Source organism: Urocitellus parryii, unplaced genomic scaffold (genome assembly GCF_045843805.1).
Source record: "Urocitellus parryii isolate mUroPar1 unplaced genomic scaffold, mUroPar1.hap1 Scaffold_282, whole genome shotgun sequence".
Taxonomy (NCBI): domain Eukaryota; kingdom Metazoa; phylum Chordata; class Mammalia; order Rodentia; family Sciuridae; genus Urocitellus; species Urocitellus parryii.
The window spans coordinates 89,623-112,743 of record NW_027552667.1 but is presented as its reverse complement, the minus strand read 5'-3'; the positions used below and the strand labels follow the sequence as shown (position 1 = coordinate 112,743).

Below are 23,121 nucleotides of genomic sequence, written 5' to 3'. Positions count from 1 at the left end.
AAGCTCTCTTTAACATGCTTATAACACTTCCTGAGCTAACTCCTGAGTGTTCAGCTAACAAAATTCCCTATATCTAAAGGTATTTTTTAAAAGGTTAAAAGAGTTATGTATCTATGTTGATGGGTAAAAAAATACATAAAAATGTAATTTGTAACATCAATAATAAAAAATGAAGGAGGCAGTAAAAAAAAGTTAAAAGAAAAAGCAATGCTTTGTGCTTTGCAACAGCACACTAATCCCCTAGATGAAATGCATACGTGCATTTCAAGGGGCATAACAGGAAAGGAATACATCCCTTCAATTTGGAAACAAACAATGCATAAAGGTATAACCTCGATAAAAGTAGAAGCATGTGAAAGCCACCTAACAAAGCACAGCCACTGCAAACTGACAGCTATGGCTACCACGCCCTGCAGTATCTCCACTGACCACTCCAGCTTTTCTTTAGCAAAGTTTTCATGTCAAAAAAGACTGAGGCACAAAAGTAGGATCATGTAAATACATCACTGAATAAGGCCAGAATTTGCTTACTCTTTTCAAAGCTTGAGTCCTGCAGAAAGGGGGAAAAAAATTGTAACTGCTTATCCCAAGAAGGCATTTTATTCTAATTATTTCTTTAAACTTACATTAATCTTGATCTCACTAGTATTACAGCAGCAACAGCAGCATAACAATAAATGGCAATTAACTGTTCATGGATTCTAAGGGTTTCATGAACATTAACTTATCTAAACCTCAAAACCACTTCATTTGGGGGTAGGTGATGAGGGTGAGAAAAACAGTATGCCTCTGAGGCACAGAGAGGTTAATTAGCTTGCCCAATGTCACACAGCTCATAAATGCTGGGGCCAAGATTTGAGCCCAGTCAGCTAAGTTTAAATTGTCAGGTACTATGCTGAACTGCCTCCCAAAGTCAAAACAGCATCAAGTCACATTTAAATCATTAGGGTTCCCCCTCAGAAATCATTAACTCCACTAATATCATTAATATTGTTTACTCTCTTAATGTGTTTTTCACAAGTTGGAACATTTTAAATAATGTTTTGAAAGATTTTCATCTCTGCCCAGAGGAAGACAGTGATACAAAACTAAAGTGTTTCCTTTTTTAAGAGAATTTTTCAAGGAGCACAAATACCACAGAAATGGGTGGGAGGGTCACTAGTGCTCACGGGGTGTCCTGTGACTACATTAACACCACCAGGCACTCAGAGTCTTAACTCATTTTGTCCTCACAGCCACATGGCAAAAAACACCATCCATTTCACAGAGGAGAAAACGGAGCTTGGGAAGACAAGTAACTTAGTCAAAGGCAAAATAGACTAGAATTTTAAATAGTCAGGCTCCAATGTCAGCCCCGCGCCTCCCATGCAATGCTGCCTCGATTGTGAAATTAGTGAAATGTACTTCCTCTAAACAAGGGAAAAGACTAACAAAGGGATCCAGCACAAGAGCAGTGGCATACAGTTAGCTGTGGGGGCCCCTGAGCAAATGCTTCACCCGCCTCGCCACCCCGGCACCTGCTGGGCTGGGCGGCAGGGCCCCTTGGGCTCATGTGTCTGTGGTCCCCCACAGGAATGCAGAAGCTGTGGGATCCCTGCTTCACAAATGAGAAAGCAAAGCTATAAGAAATGCTGGACTCAACCTCTGCTGTCACCTGTGCCCTGTGGGGGGTGGGTGGGGGAGCACTCCATTCAGCTCCCAGGACCCATGTTGTGCTGAGCTGTTTCCCCCTGGCTGACTTCCTATCAGTCTGGCTAGAATGGGCTGGAATCCTCCCCTGTCCTTATCATCCCACCTCCAAGGCCCTGGGTTCAACCCCCAGCACCAAGGTACCCAATTGTCTCCCAGGACCTTAATAAGGTGAAAAGCCTCCACTGGGTGCTGTGGCTCCTGCAGAGGTCCCAGCTACTCAGGAGGCTGAGGTAGGAGGATGCTTGAGCCCAGGAGTTTGGGACGAGTCTGGGCAGTATGGCAGATCCTATCTCAAAACAAAAACAAACAAATGGATGTCAATAAACAAAGCAAGCCAGGCTGAGATACTTTCCATATCCATCAATTTTCTTTCTCCTCCATGTGCAATAGAGAGATTCCTTCCCCCTCCCTCATTCCTTCACCTCTCAGGATGATCTGCTTCCAGCCTGTGCCGTTTCTTTGTACAGGCATCTTTGCACAAGAGATTTCTGTTGTTTTCCTCCAGAAGTTCTAGTAAAAGTCTCTCCTTCCTGAAGAGTCTTTGTTTTTTTCTTGTTTTGTTTCAAATTTCACTCCTTCCTTTTGTTTATAAAACAAAAGTCCCGGGCTGGGGCTCCCTGGAGCATGAGCTTCAGCATGCACAAGGCCCTGGGTTCAACCCCCAGCACCAACACAAAGAGGTCCCTACACCATCATTTGTGTAAAACAGAAACACTTTTAACACTTAAAATCCTTCATTCTCTACATCTGGCCTACCTGATTCCACAAATGATGAGACGGCACTTCCATTATCGCTACGTTGGGTTGTCATTTTGTGTTCTCAGTCATGAATTCTCAACAAAAAGAAAACCTGGCTCTCAGCCAAATGATGACCCAGGGGGGCTTTGCCAACACCTCAGGGATACACTCCAAAGAAGCACAACTCTAACTTCTCAAAAACCAGTGCTCTTAAGAACACATTTCCAGAAATTACTAAGTAAGAGCTCCTGAAAGCGTCTTTGAACTCTAGTTGCCACTGGTGGTCTTTCAGTGTCTCTGATGATGGAAAAGAGTCTCAAGTCCACACCAGCTCCTGTGAGGAAGAGGGCAGGACAGCAGGTGACTGACGGAGGAGCCAGAGGCTGCGCGGAGCTGCTTGTCTAACTAAGGCCAAGCATTTGGTATCCTTCCTACCACTTGTCTTCTGTGCTGTGACGCTGAGAATCTGGGGGCTTCACTGAGGTCTGTGTGGAATGCTTTCTCAGAAATACCCAGGTCCTACCCGTAGTCTTCCCTAGAGATGGACCAGCCCCTCATTTGAGGCCAAGAATCAGGTTCTCGACCTAAAAAGATACAGTCTTTATTACCTACACAGTGTAGGGACAATTCAGTTAACGATGAACATGAAAACATGTCCTTTCAGCACTCACTGGTGACCTCAATTTGTCACCAAGTCAGGCTGGAAAACTTGATTCTTGCAGGAATCATTTACTGATCTCTGTAGAAAGTCAGACTGGGTTAAAGCCACACACCTGGGCTGTGTCACCCTGATACATGGTGTCACATTTTGCCTTGGCTTTCACTGAACTTGATATTAAATAGTCCTGCCTACCCAACTACCTCAGCCCTCTCTTAGTCTGCTGAGGTCATTTGTTTTGTTGTTTAATCCCCTTCATAACAAATTTCCCTCAGAACCCAGGAATGAAAAGAAAACAGTATTTGTCCTCACATAAGACAAGAATAGTTATATCACAGTTTTGTCAAGGAAGCTAAGAAACCCAGACCTAAGTTTCATGGTCAAATGTCAGTTTTCTTCACCAGGACTGCGAAAAGTGAAATGGAAAACATTTTTTCCTCCCTCTCTTTACAACTCGATATTTAACTAAATGCTTTTTCCTTTTCTTTTGTTTTTGTTTGTTTGCAATCAATATTTCTTTTAATCAAGGGATTTCGGGGAGGGGGGCGGGGATGCAGTTTTTTCTAACCTATGCTTTCATTTGTGAGGTCTTGAAGGATTCTGAGAATAGACACATGATAAGGATTTCACCTTCATCACTGAAAGTCAAAGAGCCATTCATTGATGCTGCATTGCATCTTGATCCACTTAGAAGGCTACTTCTCAGGAAATGAGAATCTATTTATGAGCCTGCTTCACATTTCAGTCATAGCTAGACGGAGCATGTGTCTATAAGAAGGAAGCAGAAAGAGAAAACACTATTGATGATTTCAAGGCCATATGTTCTGGGAGGCAAAGGAAAAGAGCAGAGAGATCTGAAAAGGAAATTAGTCTTCAGGAAGTCAGACGTCAACAGATTCCCCCGTGGCTTGCATCTGGGAGCTGCTGGTCATCTACATGTTGTTCACAGATGAACTTAATAGACACAAGCCTTGTGCCCGGTAGGGACAGAATTCTAGTGCTGGCTCTACCACTCAGTGCTATTCCTCTATTTCTCTGTCTCAGTTTTCTCATCTATAAAATGAAGGGACTGGGGGTAGGGGATCACAAGAACCATCTGGTTCTAACATTTTATGATTCTGGAAATGGGATCCAAGAAACAGAAGAGAACTTGATGGAAGAAGTGTGACTCTGGAGTCACGCAAGCTCTCCTTCATTTACATGATGTGCTTGGGAATCTCCAAAGGCCTGTGTACAGGGGAGGAGTAAAAGAAACCATCGCAGGGGGCAAGAAACAGCGCCAGGAAAGTCTAGACCATGTACCTGCAGTCAGTCTGACCTCAAAAGGCAGAAATGCAGCTTTTATCAACAAGGGCCACACATACTTGGATTCATATGTTAGATGGCTGCACCTCACTCCTAACTCAAAAATAGATCATAATTCTTTGGTTCATTTATAGGAGGATGCTAGGGACATGGTATTTAAAAAAAAAAAAAAAAAAAAAAAACTTTACCCAATGAGGTAGGGTGAGACACAAAAATATTTTGATATTTTGTACTATACAGAAGTGTTCCAGCTTATTTCTCTTAGGGCAGAATAAAATAGAATTATTTTAAGTATGATTAGCATTGCTGGGTGCGTTGGCACACACCTGTGATCCCAATGGCTCTGGAGGTTGAGGCAGAAGGATCACAAGTTCAAAGCCGGCCTCAGTAATTTAGCAAGGCCCTAAGCAACTCAGTGAGACCCTGTTGTATTTTTTATTTAAAAAAGAGAAAGAGAGAGAGAGAGAGAGAGAGAGAGAGAGAAAGCTTGGGATGTAAAGCACCCCTGGTTTCAATCACTGGTACTAAAAATTAAACAAAACAAAATGAATGATTAACACATTTTTCTTTACATGAGTACAGTTTGTTCCAAATTTATACACTAAACAAACATTAAAACAAATAATACACTATCATCAGGTACTTTTTTTTTTCTTTCTTTTTAATGAGCTCACTTCATCAAGTGCAAGAAAATAATGGTTTTTCTGGGAAATTCATTCTATGGAGAAAGCTCTTTGAAAAGAAATGTGCTTTTGCATTTATAGAGAACTTGGAAGCACTTTTCTAAATTACCTTAAACTTTTCAATGAATGTAAAAAGGTTTTTCACTTTTAACCACCTACATCCTTATTAATATAAACTGAAACACATTTTGTGAGAATTTAATGATCTTAGGGAAAAGACGCCAGATAAATTTTAACCAAAATTTATGCATAGCTGGAGGGTAGTTTGAAAATGAAAATCAATAATTAATAAGAATAGTCAACAATATACTTCATCCATGTGAGTATAGCTTTGTGAGGTAACTTTTTTAGCTATTATACCTTTTTTTTATTTTTTTAATTTTTTTGGATACTGGGGATTGAACTACCCAGGGGTGCTTTACTACAGAGCCTCACTCCCAGGCCTTTTTAATTTTTTTTATTTTGAGACAGGGCCTTGCTAAGTTGTTGAGGCTGGCCTTGAACTTGTGATCCTCCTGCCTCAGCCTCCTGAGCTTCGGGGATTACAGGTGTCTGCCACCATGCCTGGCCCATATATTTTAATGATAATTTTTAATGACCTCAATAATGGTTTTTAATGAGAGCAAGTACTTAGTTAATATTTGTCTTTAGTGAATCCTTTCAAAATGTGTATATTGTGAACCAAATAAAATAATCCATTATTAATAAACATTCATATATTGAAAGGACATGCTCAAATTTCTCTCTGATGAGATGTGCAATAAAAATGGACACCTGTAGGTAAATTAGTGGTAATCACAGTATGTCTTTGTTTTTTCCAAACTCACAAAAAATGACACTATCAGAAAAACTTATTACTTAATTATTTCTCCAAATACAAACAATATTTCTTTTAATCAAGGGATTTCCTGGGAGTGGGTACTTTATATCAAGCAGATATACCCATTTTACAAGCCAAAATGAGTTATTTCTGCCTCAGTAAATTCAACATACAAAACATTTCTTCCAACCACCTGTTTTACCTTATAACCCTTTTTGCTAGTGATGAAAGGACTACACACTCAACATTTTTTAAAAAATCAACCTATAAAAAGATAAGCAGGAAGTGAAAAATCTTCTGCAATCCCTTCTCCCTCCTGAGACATATGACATTTTGAATCTACACCAGGTTCTTACTTAACATATGAATTAGTCACTTCATTTCTTCACACCAACCCGTCAACGTGTAATAACTAGTGTGTCAATGTACAGATACATCATATTAGCCCAAATATCCTACTGATGGATATTCTATATCATTTTCAACTTGTTTATCATTATGTAAGAACTGAGATCAGGTTTTTGTTTGGATTTGTGAAAGGAAGCGAGTTATGTGGGTCCCATTCAAATGTACCCAACAGTTACAAGTAAATGTTTTTAGCTTAGCTTATAAATTAAGACAATTTCATGTGCCAACAGAAAGCCCTTTCTTCTTATAAATACCCAAACTGAAATGAGTTCTTAAATAGACCTTTGTTTTATAGGTTCAAAACTCTAAATAAATTTATTTTAAAATAGTGTTTATTCATACTGTTTAACAGGAAAGCAATTCCATCCAAAATATCACTCTATACTGAAGATTCTTGCAACTCTTGCAGAAATTTTTAAACACAAGGAAACAACGTACTTTTTCAAAAGTAGAAGGGACATGAAAGATTTATATCCATAATTTTGTTTTAAATTTTAAATTAGTGAAAGATTACATACAGTTCATTCATACTAAAAAGTCATCTACTTCCTGACACCTATTCAGAATGATCTGGTTTTGGCAAACACTTAATATTTTTAAGTAGTAAGAAAATAAGAAATAATTCTCTATTAGGTAATCATACAAATTAAGTATATATTATCATCTTTTACAAAGGGTCCTTAAATTTCCTACTTAATTTGAGCTTGAAAAAATGATAATCAATTAGGATTCATTTTAAAAGAAATTATTATCCAAGGGCTAATTTTAAAGCCTGCATCCCCTAAATAGTAATTTAGGCCCTCTGAAATTGGCAGCTATAGTTACTACTGTCACAATAACATACATCCACATACAGCAAGTTTGCAGTAGCTTTGGTTTATATGCATAACCTTTCCTTTCTTTCTAAGAGAGCTCTGCTTTTGTTCTTTTGGTTTTTTTTTTTTTTTTTCAGTGTTCTCAGGAGGTTCATCTTCTTCAGCAAAAAAAAAAGAAAGAAAGAAAGAAATTATACTTCCCCTATAGTATGTTAGAATTAAAATCCACAAGCACTTTCTCCCTTCAGAAGATCTCTTACCTACACAGACCTAAGCCTGGGCATGAGTGACCTGGGAAAGTATCTCCCTCTCCTACCTGGCCATGCTGGCTCTGAGGTCAGCGGAGGTGACTGACATATTTATATCAGATAATGCTGAACAACACAGTGGACACACATGGAATCAAGCTCCAAGCCAAACTGCAGGACCACAAAAGGGTGATAACCTCTAGAAAGAAACACGGACCTGGGTGGATGGCAGGGCACAGTATATTTTCTGAATGGTTTCAGCTGAATCATCCGTAGGTTAAACCTAATGTTAAGCAGTCAGACTGGATAGCCAGCTACAGACCTACCTACTTATACTTGAGGAATTCTGCCTGCCATCAAACACTTTGGGTACAGTAGAAGCAGGTCAGGTGAAAACTGCTCCCCTTCAAGGGCAGCCTCCCTGGCCAGGATACCTACCTGGGAGCCAGGCCAGCCTTCAGCTGACACCCCTCACCACCCATATGTGCACCTCTTTTTGTTGAACTGATAACACCCTCTAAACAGGGCTTAAGGGTCTGTTCCTCAGCTCTCCCTCACTGTGATGAAATACCTGAGATACTCAAAGGAGGAAAGGCTTATTTTGGCTTGTGGTTTCAGAGGTTTCAGTTCACAGGTGCTTGGCCCTGTTGATTTGGGCCTGTGGCAGCACAGTATATCATGGCAGGAGCACGAGGAGGAAGAGGCTGTTCACCTCCTGGTGGAAGGGAATAAAATGGGTATGGGGGGAGATAAGGTCTTAAACCTCTGTCAAGGGCACACCCCCAATGACTTAACTTCCTTCCACTAGCCCCCCCCCCCATAAATGTTCCCCCATCTTGCAGGAGTGACACAAGATGGTGATCAAGTTGAACACAGGGCCTTTGGAAGACAAGACATTCAAGTTCCAAAATACAGTAAAGAGCATATGTTTGAAAATGATATCTATTTATTTTGATTTTTCTTATTCAACTTAGAAATACTCAAAACAGTTGGACGCTGTGGGGCACGCCTGTAATCACAGAGGCTAGAGAATTGAGGCAGGAGGATCATGAGTTCGAAGCCAACCTCAGCAATGGCAATGCACCAAGGAACTCACCGAGATTCTGTCTCAAAATAAAATGCAAAATAGGGCGGGGGTTGTGGCTTAGTGGCCGAGTGCCCCCGAGTTCAATCCCAGTAACCACCCACTCTTGGTAAAAAAAAAGAAATATTCAAAGCAGGAGATTGGGTGAAGTGATCACCACATTACTGGGATTGTAAATTGTTATAACACTGTTTGAAAGGAATTTGGCAGCATGTACCAAGAGCCTTAAAATATTCATACACTTTGACCAAGTAATTCCCCAAAAGGAGAATATGTTCTAGGGAAATCATCCAAAATGAGAAAAAGTTCATACAGAGAGATGTTAGAGCAGCATTATTAATGACAGCAAAAAATCAGAACCAATGTATAGACCATTAAAACTTCCTTAGATTATCAAGGCAGCCATTAAGAGTTTAAAATTATCATTGTGAAGAATATCTAAAAATATGAGAAAATATGTAGACAATGTAATCTCGATGGAATGAAAAAAAAAAGGTATTGAAAAGAAACATAGTCATGGTAATTTTCTCTATACTTGTGTTTATTTTTCACATTTTCCAGATAATGTGCTACATATTTGTACTTATTAGAGTTTAAATTCCACTGAAGTCATGAGAGCGTACAGTTCACTTAAATACACAGAAAAAGAAGTTTTATAAAACATAAAATATTCATTATTTTCTATTTACGAGATCAAATATTCATTGGAATGTTTTAAAGCTGTGAATATATGATACCAAACTGCAAGAGAAAAGTAAGAAAAGGAATATAGTAGCTTCCCCCAATCTTTTTTTTAAATGTCAATTAAATTTGCTCTTGTCCTCCTATTTGGCTCAATGCACCAAAAAAAAAAAAAAAAAAAAAAAAAAAGTGCCTTATGGCTTTATCATAATCATCACTGAACAGATCTTTCTATGCCAAAGCATTTGAACTTCTCACCTGGATGCAGGCAGCACCTAATTTATAAATAGGTTGTATTCCACATATGCATTGGTAAATTGGCTATGTATTTCTGTGGGAAATGTATTCCAAGTTCTAATGCTATGGCAAAAGCCTGAGGTCTTGCCTCTGAGAGAAAAGGGCCAGTTGAAAAGAGACTTTCTTCTAACATTCTTGGGCACAGAGGCAAAGTTTGGAAAAAGGTAGTTGCTTAGGGTCAAGGCACATCTGTGAAAGTTCTGAACATACCTGGAGTGTAACGCAGTGATAGGACACTTGTTTAGTATATATGAAGCTCTGGGTTCGATCCTCAGCACCACAAAATAATAATAATAATTTTTAATAATAAAATTTAAAAGAAGAAACTTTGGTGCAAATTTCCAATGCTGCTAATAGCATTTCCAATGCTGCTAATTTTCCAATGCTGCTAATAATAATTCAGATCAATACTACCACTGAAAACAAGTAAACATTTGTTTTTTGTCAGCTTTGATTTGGGTTTTAGTTAGCTTTTTGTCACTGTGACCAAAATACCTGAAAAGAACAACTTAGAGAAGTTTATTGGGGGCCCACAGTTTCAGAGCTCTTTGTCCACAGACCACTGCCTCCATTGCTCTGGGCCCACCCTAAGGCAACATATCATGGGGAAGGGCCCAGAGGATGAAAGCCTTTCAGCTCACCCTTTCAGCTCACGGCTGGGGGCAGAAGAGAGGAGAGAGGGAAGGGGCCACAGGGAAGATGCACCCTTCTAGGGCATGTTCCCTTGACCACCTCCTCCAGGCCATCTGCCTAGATTAACCACCCAGCCCACTGAAACTAGGGTGGACTGATCAGGTTAGAGCTCTCACAATTTAATTGTTTCACTTCTGAAATACATTAACAGGAGCGTTAGGGGGATACCTCATAATCAAACCATAATACATCCTGAATTTTATATACGTGTGTGTGTGTGTGTGTGTGTGTGTGTGTGTGTGTGTTTAACATCTTACAGGCATCAAAGAGGGGCTTGGGCTGGTGCTCAGTGGTAGAACACTCACCTAACACTGGGTTCTATCCTCAGCATCACATAAAAATAAATAAAGGTATTGTGTCTACCTATGACCAAAAAAACATATATATATATATATATATATATATATATATATATATTTAAAAAAAGGCATCAAAGAGCTAAAACAGCAGGAGAGGGTCACCCTGTCAAAACTGAAGTGAAAGCTCAATTAGAGAGCTGAAAGTTAGTGAGGGACGTCACTTTGGCTCTGAGAGACCTGATGGTCCCGTGGGTTGAAAAAAACAGAAGTCAGAACTTAGGGCCCATCCAAGATGTGGGGTCCAACAGGAAACCCTTTCTCCATAAGACTACATTGGAAAGGGTGACACCCTAGAGTAAGGGTGAACCAAAAATAAACCCAAACTACCCATCAGGAACCTGAAGCCCAAATTTATATCCCTCTGTGGTCCAGAAACCTCCAAGAGGTGACTTTAGTTTAAAACAGTCGAGGTCTATAGTGCCCCTAGACACCTGACATAAATAAGCAGACCTCTTAGGAGGTTCACACTGTTACCCTAAGACTTGAGGACTCCTCTGCAAATAATTGTCCAAGGGCTGTGAACAGCTCATAGCCAAAATGAGCCAAATATACATAGCAATGAGGCACCATGAGAAAGAACCAGCAGAAATAATACACAAAGACCCACAAGGATTTGAGACACTAGAATTATCACTGTTCTTTCAATGCTTATGAATTTTAATTTTAGCTTATGGCACACTTCTGCATACTGGAATTTTTAGAGCACACGGAAGCCATTGAAAGACCCCCAGCTACTGGGAGCAAGTCACAAGCAACAGCCACAGTGCACTTCTGTACATAATAATAGACTGTTTAGAAATCATTCACAGTCTTCACACAGTTTGGCTGATGGCCCTTGGGCATTCTGACACCATCTGAGAGAAGCTGCTTATTCTCTGAACCTTCCCTGTTCTGTTCACAAGGCAAAGGTCCTGCATGGTCTGTAAACATAAGCTCTTTCTTTGGCAGGGGCCTGCGGTTATCCCACATCTCTTATCATCAACGTGCAGCAAGTTTTTCCCACTCTCCAATGCACTGCACAACTTGCTTATCAAAACAAACGCTCTAAATACTGTGCTCAATCATAATAACAATAAACTTCATGTGTTGGTGAAAATTTAAGGTGGAAGGGTATTATGGTTTGGATGTGAGGTGTCCCCCAAAAGCTCATGTGTGGGACAATGTGAGACAGTTCAGAGGGGAAATGATTGGATTCTAAGAGCCTTAACCCAATCAGTGAATTAATTCCCTGATGGGATTAACTGGGTATGCGGCTGGCAGAGGTGGGGCATTGGGGGTGTGGCTTTAGGATATATTTACATTTGGCAAGTGGAGTCTCTCTGCTTTCTGATCATCATGTGAACTTCCCTCTGCCTATGGTGATGTTCAACCTCACCTGGAGCCCCAAGGCATGGTGCCAGACTTCTATGGACTGAGACCTCTGAAACTGTGAGCCCTCAAATAAACTTTTTCTCGTACAGTTGTGCTTGTTGGGTCTTTTAGTCAGAGCAGTGAAAAATGTTGACTAAAACAAAGGGCTCATCACCAGCTGCGCACTAATGGCCTACTGAACGCAGTCCAGCTCATTTGTTAATATTTACTGAGCGCCAACCATGGAGAAGCACTGTTCTAGGTGTGGGGATACAGTTAGTTGTGTGGAACTTGCCATTCTAGTTTGGGAGAGAAAAATAATAAACATGGAAACAGCTGAGTTTCAGATGACATTAAGTGTCATGGGAAAATAAAGGGGGACTGTGAGAATGGAGGAACTACTTTAGATGAGCAGGTCAGAGAAGGGAGCCATTTAGCTGAGATTAAAATACCAGAGAGGGGGCCATCCATTCAAAAATCTAAAGGAAGAGCATTCTAGACCAAGAGTAAGGTAAATGCAGAAGCTCTGTGGCTGTTCTGAGTCTGTTTATTTAAAGACCAGAAAAGACCAATGTGGCTGGAAAGTAGGAATAAGGAAGAGAGAGTGTTAATGAGGGAAAAGAGGGAAGCGGGGCCAGGCCAGTAAAATCTTGTGAGCCACAGAAAAGAGTTTGGGTCTTATTTTAAGCGCAATGGGAAGCCTTCAGAAAGTCTAACTGGGGAAGTGACCTGGTATATATACATTTCAGAAAAGTCATTCTGTCACTGCTGTACAGAATCTGGATGGGAGTAGAGCAAGGGTAGATACAGTAGACCGATCGTTACTGAGTGACAGTGTTGAGGACAGGGTTTAAGTGGGAAGAGAGAAGTATGCAGATTCAAGACACAGTGGTAAGGAAAAGAGGAACCCAGGCTGGTACCCAAGTTTCTGTCTGGAGCACCTGGGGAGATGGTGGTCCATTTACTGAGAGGAGGAAGACACTGGTTTAGGGTATATGGTGGGGGGGAGTAGAGGAGGCGGAAGAAACCAAGAGTTCTGTTTGCGACATCTGTGATGTCCACTAGAGATTCACATGTGATAAGAAACTAAATTCAGAGTCAGAGAGAGAAGTAAGAGTGGAAGATACAAATTTCTCAATCAGCATAAAATGCTATCAAAAGCTGAGATTAAGATCATGCAGGTAAAACACATGGAGTCATGGATGGCCCACCCCAGCCACAGTCCTGGGGCATTTCAACATGTGGGGACTGAATAAAGGAAGAAGAGTTCAATAAAGCACCTAAGAAGGGATGGCCAGCAAGGCAGAAGGAAAACAAGAAAAGACAAAAACAAAGGAGACGCCTGGATTAGAACACCTGGTGTCACTACTGATGTTGAGAAGAACAGCTTCCTGGGAATGAGGGGGTTGGAAGCTAGATTGGGACAGGTTAAGGAGAACAGGGCAGATGAGTGGGGTAAAAGGTCAGAGGAGACAGCAAAGAGACCAAGAGACTGCGTGGGAGCGATAGTGAGAAGAGGTACATTTTACTTTGTTTCAAGATAGGAGGTCTTAGAGCAGGGAGCACCAGTAGAAGGTGCTGTAACAATGGAAATTGACTATGGTGGCACTGTCCAAATTCAGTAGTCACTAACCTCACGTGTATGGGTCACTTGATACAAGAAAATGAACTTAAGTTCCACTAAGTGAAATCAAAGTAGCCAGCCATGTGTGGTTAGTTCCTACCTAACTAGATGTCTGTGGACTGATGAATTCAACAGCCCAAAAGTTGGCAGACTGCGGGGTGGGAATTGCAGAAATTGAAAGCTTGTACTTGTCCAGTGTTTTCTAAGGGAGGAATCAGCCAAAGGAGGACTACGGGACAAGACAGTAAAACAGAAGTTTAAGGAAAGGGGGAAAAGTAAATGATTTCAGAGAGTACAGAACACACGAGGAGGCAGCAGTAAAGTATTAGAGCCCCCTTGGGGTAAATTATAAAGCAACACTTGTCAGAACTGCTAATAGCTCTTCCCTGCAAACGGCTACTTAGCCCTTCCAATCTGGCCTCAAACTATTTTTTCAACTATCTCCTTGACATTCCCCACAATTTACCTCTGTGGCTCTCAATCTTCTTGTCTGTAGAACCTTCATTTCCTGGTACATATTATGTTCAGTGCTCTAATTAAAGAAACAAACAAACAAACAACAACAACAATAAAAACCCCAAAGACAACAAGGACAAAAACAAGCTGCTCTGGATGAAGCTGAGTTTGCAGCTACCCTCCCCCAGCAGCTCAGCCTCCCTCCCACCTGCCTCTGGGGCACATCCAAAGAACCCTGGGGCTTGAAACCAAAGACTGCCCTAACCAGTGCCTGTCCAAACTGCAGGTACTTACAAATTGCCCATCTAGTTAAACTGCATTCTGTTCCAGTAATCTGCAGGAAGGCCCAAGACCCTGCATTCCTAACAGCTTCCTGGGTGACCGATGATGTCACTGTTCTCTGAACTACAGAGATGGCCACAGCCACCGTAGAGGACTCACTCTACTCCACTAGCTTTTGCCAGTGGTCAACCTCTTTACCTCACAATACCTCTTTCCCTGTCTTCTGCACCTGGGAGATTCTACTTAATCTTCGATGTTCTCCTCAGTGTCACCTCCCCTCAAGTCTTCTCCAAGTCTCCCAAATGGAAGTAAGCAGTATCCAGCCACTGTTACCACTTGGTCCTCATTCCTACCTTTAGCCCTCTCTCACTCTGCTCCAGCTGCACTGCCTTCCTTATATTTCCCTGGACATGCCAAGCAAGAGATAGTCTCAGGACCTTTGCACGGGCTGATCCCTCCTGATCCCTCTGCCCGAGGGGATCATTTGGGGGGGAGGGGGTAACCAGGGATTGAAACCAGAGTGCTAAGCCACATTGCAAGCTCTTTTTAATATTTTATTCAGAGACAGGGTATCGCTGAGTTGCTTAGGGCCTCACTAAATTGATGATGCTGTCCTTTAACTTGCAATCTGCCTGCCTCAGTCTCCCGAGCCACTGGGATTACAGGATGTGCCACCACGCCCAGCCACTCAATGTCCTCTTAATCAAGGCCTATACACTTTCTACCCTATTTCATACCACTTACCCCCAGCAGTCTTGATTCTCTAGTTAACTGTGCATGTATCTACTAGAACTTTCCTTGTTCCAGCAACTATTTATGCATCTGAGAAACAAAATCAGTCCCCAACATACAGTTTTTCACTTTCAGTACACTATCAATAAGTTACATGAGCTGTTCAACTTTATTGTGTGAGATGATTCTACCCAGGTGTAGGCTACTGTAAGTGCTCTGAGCAGGTCTAAGGTAGGCGAGGCTAGGCCATGATGTCTGATAGGTTAGGTGCATTAAATGCACGAACAATATTTTCAACTCATGGTGGGTTATCAGGATGTAACCCCACTTTAAGCAGTGGAGCCTCTGTGCTCATTTAATCCACCTAACAACCCTCTGGAGTAGGTACTCTTTTGCATCGTTTCATAAGCAACGAACCAAGAGGCTATATAAATAACTTGCTGCAGGTCACACAGCCAACCAAGCACTGACCTCAGAGCTCAGATCTTAACCACTTCTAGTGGAAAAGTATAACACAGCATTTAAAAACCTGTCTGTAGGTAAGTTACTGTTTTAAAACTCTTAAAAAACATTTTTCATGAATAGATTGCATATTGATTCTCTATCCACCTGCTTTGCACATAGCTATGATTTTCTTTCTGTAAAGGAAAAAAAAGTGTTTTCAAACAGCCCCTTCCCCCATATTAATAGCTAATAATGTGTCCATCCAAGAACAGCTTTTAAGACTAAGAATAGGGACAACAAGATCCAAAAGATGTGACTGACACAGGTAGCCCAGTAGTGGCTAAGGGCATGGGCCTGACCCCCACCATGAACTAGGCACTGTGAGTCCAGCAGGGATGAATTCAACCTGAGCATGTTCGGTCTGCATAGTATTCTTCCTGGCTGTGGCATGTTCTCCCCCATTTCCTACCCCATACCGCCCCCATCTTATTCCTTCAACAGTTCTTAATTGCCCCCGCCAAGTTCTTAGAGAACCCAAATAGTCGCTGGATAGAACTTGAGGGATCTGTGAACTTGACAGGATGAAACCTGTTTCCTTTGTTTTAGAGCATTACTCTGAGAATAGAATCCTGACCTTCACACAACAGTGAGACTCCACAACACCAAAAAGGAAAGGAAAGGTAGATAAAGGTAGCTGTAGGAGCCTTAGCTCGGAGGATCTGATGGCAGTCGAGGGAAAAAAATAAATCTGGCTAGGAAAAGTAGAGGTGAGAATGACAGACAAGAGATGGAGTCAAAGAGAACCCTGGGAATTCCTAAATTAAATGACACCTTTCACTCTCTACGTCTAACCTTCTAAAAGAGGAGCCACCTCTATTTCACTTATTCACTCTTTAAGAATTTATACACACACACACACACACACACACACACACACACACACACACTCTGAATCAACCACTCTCAAGAGTACATCCACAAACAGCAAGCTCTCGGGAGCACCTAATTCTCCAGTCTCCTTGCTGGGTTTTCTCTTTGATTCTTCTTCCTTCTTCTCTGATATTCCCTCAGAGTTGGCCCCAACCTGTCCCATCAGAGTTCTAATTAACCCCCATAGCTTTAACTACCAATTCTGTATGAATAATTCTCAATTCTTTATCCCAGCCCTCATCTTGTTCCTGAGTTTGAATTCCATCTTTCCAACATCCCATGGGATATTATAATTGGACTTTCCACCCACCATCACCTACAAGTCAATATTTCTTTTAAATAAAAAAAGTTAATATCTTTCCAATACACAATACCTTCTCCTAACTTTCCTAATTCCATCATGTGGTCCCTGTTCTTCTAAAGACTCGTCACATACCAGTTAGGGGACAAATTCTGAACATTTCTCCTTACTTTTAAAGCTATTCCTTCTACTGCTTGGCTACTCAAAGTACAGCCCATGGACCAACAGCATCAGCATCACCTGAGAACATATTAAAACACCCCCATCAGACTGATGGTAATTTTAAAAGCCCCCATGATTTGTGTGATTCACGTGCATATTAAATTTGGAGAAGCACTAGTCTAGTGCTATTAACATGCTACCATCTTACATGCATCCAAATTCTATCATTTTAGGCATCATCTACTGAATCCTTATTATGGATCAATTATAGGACTAGGCCTTAAATACATTATCTCATTTAATCCTCAATATCATCATTGTCTCCATTTTAAGAATATGTAAATCAAGGCTCAAGCAGCTAAAAACCTTTTTCAAAGAGCCCATAAATGATGGAGCCAGGATTTGAACCTAATCTGACCACAAACCATCCTACCAAAGTGCATTAAAAATTCCTTTGAATTCCAAAATTTGTATTTCAAAGTGTATGCTAGTTGAATTAATTACTCTGGTTGAGTGCATTTTCTATCAACTGAAAGTACATTTTGTTCGTTTATCACAATTCTTGCTGAAAATCTTTCTAAAAGCACAGCAGATCCTTCAGCTTTGGGGAGCATTCTAAATACTAAAGTTCATGCTAAGGTATCTGATAAGAGAGAAGAAACTGTATTCTGTTCTCCAGATATAACCCCATGTTTTAGAGCATTAAGCAACTTCTCCCAATAATACTGCATGCATGTCTACTTAGCGTGCTTCTTTCCTCTGAAAAGAAAGAAAAATAGTGTGAGGAGACAAGTTCTTGAATGATGGTTGATTCAATTCCCTTCAATGAGTTTCATCATGCTATTTTTTATTTTAATTGCCTTATTAATTTATATTCAGTTGATATAATTTTATAGTCATTTACATCATTTTAAAACCTAGTTTTCTTCTTTCATCTTTTTTCAGAGCCCAGATACGAATCTATGAACCTAAAAGAAATCACTATTTCTCCAATACCCTATTGGAATCCCCATCTTTTCTGGGAATACAACACAAGCTACGGATACTATACCTGGAAAACTGTATATTCTCAATTCACACAAAACTAGGCACGATGTTGGAAGGCTGGCCCTTATAGATCTCCAAAGGCAGGACCCAGAGACATCAGATTAAAAACTGCCTGTTGGCTCTTTCCCAACTCCACCAGGCAGATGCTGCCAGGTTTTCATATCTGCTTTTCCAGAAGGAGGCTATAACTAACCCAAATCAGACCATGCAAAATATTTCTATGGGGTAGAAATGACAAAGTGGGAAATTCAGAAACTATTAGTTCCTTGGCCTATGAAGAATGAAGCCAAAATGGACAGAAAGTCCCAACAGCACCCAAGTACCTGTTTCTTCTCATGGTTTGATTACCGATCTGCCCTTCTACCGTGATAGAGCCACAAATAACTTGTTTGATTTAAATAAGTATAGAAGAATATGTATGTATTACTTGAATATACTTATATTACTTAAATATACAGTATACTTAAATAAGAATAGAAGTAGTGTGTGACAAATAACATCCTTCACAATTTCTCTATAGAGACGATGAACATCTTTCTTCAGCTATTTAAATAGAGTTTTAAATACTAATTTCTAAAAGCCTCATATTTCAGTATATAAAAATCTTTTGCAATATCTATTTAAAACAAGTCTTGGCTCAGATCATTCAACATGTTCCACACACTATTAAAATGTCATTTTAAGAAGCTAACCGCCTGATCATTTTTAGTTTAATTCCAAAAGTAACAGATAAAACTGCCTTCTTAAGTCATCTTTTCCTTTATGTATTCAATTATATTCTCAGCTTAAAATACTTAAAATAAAAATTGGCACTTGTCCATTCACTGATGGGTATTTTTAAGTTAGAAAGCAGTAACATATCAAATTAACCACACAAAGGCAGGCTTATTGTCAGACACTGAGCATTGCCCAAATCAAGATTTTCATTACCACTACAATGGACTTGAACATTTTCACCTTAATTGCAAGTTTTTACATTTCTATCGAATAGACTTTGACTTAATAGACTGTAACACAGTCCAACTACAATCAATCTAGCAAACTCTTACTTCACAATCTCTTAAAATCACCATAGATTTCTTTCACCTCTAGTCAAGGCTTGGAAACTCCCTGAATGCTGTTGCATTTGCCACTTCATAACAGCAATGCAACTTCTACTATATTCTATTACTACTTCTGTGGGTTCAAATATAATGTCAAGCATCTATTGGACTATAAAAATGTTTGAATCTGAAATGAGAAAAAAAAAAAAGCTTGGAAATCATTCAGTCCAACAACCTCATTTAACAGATACAAACACTGATGCAAAAACCGGTTAGCACACCAAGGTCAACAGTTAGAATTAAAGAAAGAATTAAAACACAGATCCAGTGAGATTTTCACCATAGCAATGGAAAGATGCCCATCATAAGATGCCTACATGATAAAATAAACATGCAGTTTACAGTCCAAAGAAATTTTAAAATTTATCATGCTATATTCATGATAAGTCATTTTTCATTCTGATCATATTAGAAATATAGGGCAAGACATGGTGACCCATGCCTATAATCCCAGTGATTTACTAGGAAGGCTCACAAGTTCAAAGTCATCCTCAGTAACTTAGTGAGACCCTGTCTCAAAATAAAAAGGGATGGGAATGTTGCTCTGTGGTTAAGCAATCCCTGGTACCGGAAAAAAAAAAAAAATATATATATATATATATACACACACACACACACACGGAAAATATTCTGTCTGATACGATTATCTATTCCTTCCCTACTATACTTTCTCAAATGTTCCCATTAACTACACTCAGCTCTCTGATTCTTTGTTGTTGTTGTTGTTTTTTGAGATTTTCAATTAGTCTTTTTTTATTTGTTCTTTTTAGATATACATGACAGTAGACTGTATTTTGACATATTATACATACATGAAATATAACTTATCCTAATTAGGATCCCATTCTTGTGGCTGAACATGATGTGGTGTTATGCTGGTCGTGTATTCATATATGAACATAGGAAAATTATATTCAATTCATTCTACTGTCTTTCCTATTCCTTCCCCCCTTCCCTTCCCTTCATTCCCCTTTGAGCTTGCAGATTTTTAATATGTTGGACATATTTTCTCCACATTATTCTGTAAACTTTGGTGCACAGAAGGTCATGATAAAACATTTATCTGGTATCACACTTTGCCACCTAAAATGAAATCAACCAGATTTCATCAATCTGGATTTCATCTCTATATGCACCTGCATTCTTTAAAAAAACAAATATATATATATATATATATATATATATATATATATATATATACACACACACACACACACACACACACACACACATATATATACATATATATGCATATATATATGAAAATAGACATCTGAAAATAGTCTGTGAAACAGACCTTTCTTATATCAACTCAGAGCCTTCAAAATAAAGATATCTGGACAAAAATATGATATGTATTTTTAGCAACTTTTCCTACAGTGGGTGGCACTATATGTGCTCAATACATATTTACTGAATGAATAACATGCTTACATTGTACACTATGGAATCTCCAGTACTCTGGCTATGTATACTTAAGAATGCTAACTTAAGCAAAAGAAAATAACAATAAATGTACTATCTGGTAATCATACATAATTTTTATAAGGTTTAAGTAGTTTCAAAATGTTTCCAATAGAAAGAAACTCAAAAAACAAATGTAGCAATTCATAAATATAAGGTAACAACGTAAATGATTACAGCAAATTATGCTCAGTTATAGGCTTTCCTAAAGTAACATGGAAGTCCAGACTAATTCCCAGAGAATGCACAAACATTTTTTTCAGCAGCATATTGTTTTTTTAAAAAATATTTTTTAGTTGTAGTTGGACACAATACCTTTATTTAATTTATTTATTTTTATGTGGTGCTGAGGATCAAACCAGGTGCTAGGCAAGTGCTTTACTGCTGAGCCACAATCCCCAGCCCTCAGAAGCATATTGTTGACAATTCTAGATTCAATCCAGAGACACTCTCTGGACTAAAACACCAGAACTCCAAAGGAGACAAAAAAGACCCATAAATATGAGTAAGCACTACAGTACACATCCTATTTTCATTATTAGGTCCTATTCTAGTGAAGAGAACTTCAACAACAAGAAAACTTACCAAAAGTAAACATAACTAAATTGTAAACATTATGTAGGAAAATTTTCATTTCGTTTTCTATTTAAAACTTGGGGGAGTTCCTGTGCAGTAATCTATAGACTGTCCTAAGGGCTTAGTTTACATTCCTAATAGTTAAATTGTCAGGACCTTAAAATAAACTTCAGTGGAAGAGGAATTAATCTGTCAGAAAATAATAATCTATCAACTAAAAAAAAGTCACTCCATAAAACACTATCAATTCTAATATTGCTTCTCATTTTCCCCAACTCAGTTTAGGGAAGGAAAATATTTTTTAAAATGTTTATGAGCTATTTTAAGCAACTTTGTCAATTTGGGAGTGAAAACAACAACAACAACAACAACAACAACAACAACACGGTTTTCTGACATTTCCTTTATGCTGAAAAGGACACACCTGCACCCAGAGAAATCAAAAGCACAGAAAGCAGGCTTACACTTTTTCCTCAGATGCTAACTGCAGTGGATAAGGTCACGGTCAAAATTCACAAGCTCATTTAAACTTTCATGGCTCTGTCAAAAGCTGCCTATCACGTTTCCTGATCCTATATCTAAGTAGATTAAAACTGCAGGAGTTTCTTGCTGTAAGATCAGCAGGAGGCTATTTCAGACCCTCAAACCGCAGTCCGCATAGCCCGCAGCGGCGCATCTTCCTCCACTCCTGGATGTGGTGTTAAGCTAGCCTTTCCAAAGCGTTCTCCTCCGGCCTTTTAAACAAACCCCAAAAGCGGATGTAATCAACTCAAGACCACCTTTCATCCGCGTCCACCGGGACCCCTCCAGTTGTCACCGCCCCAGCCGCCCTTCCGCAGTCGGTGACTTCTGCCTGGTTCCCCAAGGAGAGGGAGGAGGTGTGGGGAAGAAGACTCCCCGCCAAGAGCTCTTCAGCCTGCACAGCGGCAGCGCGATTCAGGAGAGGAGCAGAGAAGATGCTCAACACTAGTGCCATATTCACATTGGCTTTTTCTTTGCCAAAGAGACTCCTCGTGTCCACTAATATTGCCTTTAAAGGAAAAAAGATCCTAAGCACTAAAGCTGTTGCCCCAAATCTCCTAGCACTCCAGTAGTCTCACCTCTGTCCTCTCGCAGGAGGTTCTGAACCTGACCAGCCGGATACCGACACCTGCCCTCCCGTGGAGGACACCGGCGGCCACACCGCACCTCCCCCCTCCCCCAGCAAGGGGGCGATCACCCGGACCCGGACCCGGACCCCAAGCAGCCCCCACTGGGGCTGACAGACGAGGCGGAGCTGTGCCCCACACAAACTTCCCACTTCCCCAGCTGCTGGGACCGATCCGCGGGTGGACGGACAGGGGTCGGCACAGGCACCCGATGCAGGGCTCAGATGCAGAGAAGACCTCTCATCCCGCATCCGGCCCTATGTCCAAAGAGGGCGCAAGTGGCTCGGGGCTGCCCGGAGGAGCGGGCGCAAGTCGTGGGGCTAGGGACACCGAGGCGGGCGGGCAGCTCCGAAGGCGAGCAGCCAAAGGGCTGGGGACCCGCTGACCCGGCCGGCTAGGGCTCTCCGCCCCGCCAACAGCTGCAGCGGGAGACGGAGGGGGGCGCGAAGGAAGAGGAGAAGGAAGGGGACTGCGCGCTGCAGCCAAGCCCTTACCGAGTGGTTTACCCCCCACATCAGGACGCTGAGTAGAGGGTCGCTGGCCCGAAACAGCTTCACTTTCTGGGCTACGAAGTGCTTCTTCTTGGTCTTGGTCTTGCTCGCCAGGACGGAGGACCCCAGGTTGCCAGGGGTCGCCATGGCCGCCTCCTCCGTCCCCTCCACCGCCGCGCTCCCGAGGCCGGGGACCCGCCCTCTCTACACACCGGCCCGGGGAGGCAGCCGCATCCCCTCGGCGGCGGCCCCGGCGCGCAGTGTCCCGCTCCGCCCGCCGCCGCTGCCGCTGCCCGCGTGCTCAGCCCGGTGCGGCTCGAGTGCCCGCTCCGCCCGCTCGGCCCGGCTGGGGCAGGAGGCTGCGCTCAGCTCGCGCCCCGCCCGGCTCCCGCGCCCGCCGCGGCTCCGCGCTCTGCCCGCGGCTGGACCAGGCGCGCCGCGAGGGCTTCCGCGTTGGGCGCCAGCGTCATGACGCAGGGGGCGGGCGGGCAGCAGCTGCGGCGCCGCCGGGCGGGGCGCGGCGCGGCGGC

At 41.3% G+C, this 23,121-nt stretch overlaps 1 protein-coding gene across 1 annotated transcript in view; it reads right to left on the bottom strand.

Annotated features, from left to right (window-relative positions):
- Nucleotides 1–22,848, bottom strand: part of LOC144251909 (phosphatidylinositol 5-phosphate 4-kinase type-2 alpha-like) — a gene marked incomplete at its 3' end in the record, with an annotated part of 128,637 nt that extends 105,789 nt beyond the window's left edge. Inside the window, exon 1 of the mRNA XM_077794560.1 lies at nt 22,595–22,848. Within this exon, the coding sequence (XP_077650686.1) occupies nt 22,595–22,738 (144 nt within the window). The remainder of the gene's footprint in view (nt 1–22,594) is intronic.
- Nucleotides 22,849–23,121: the final 273 nt, after the last annotated feature.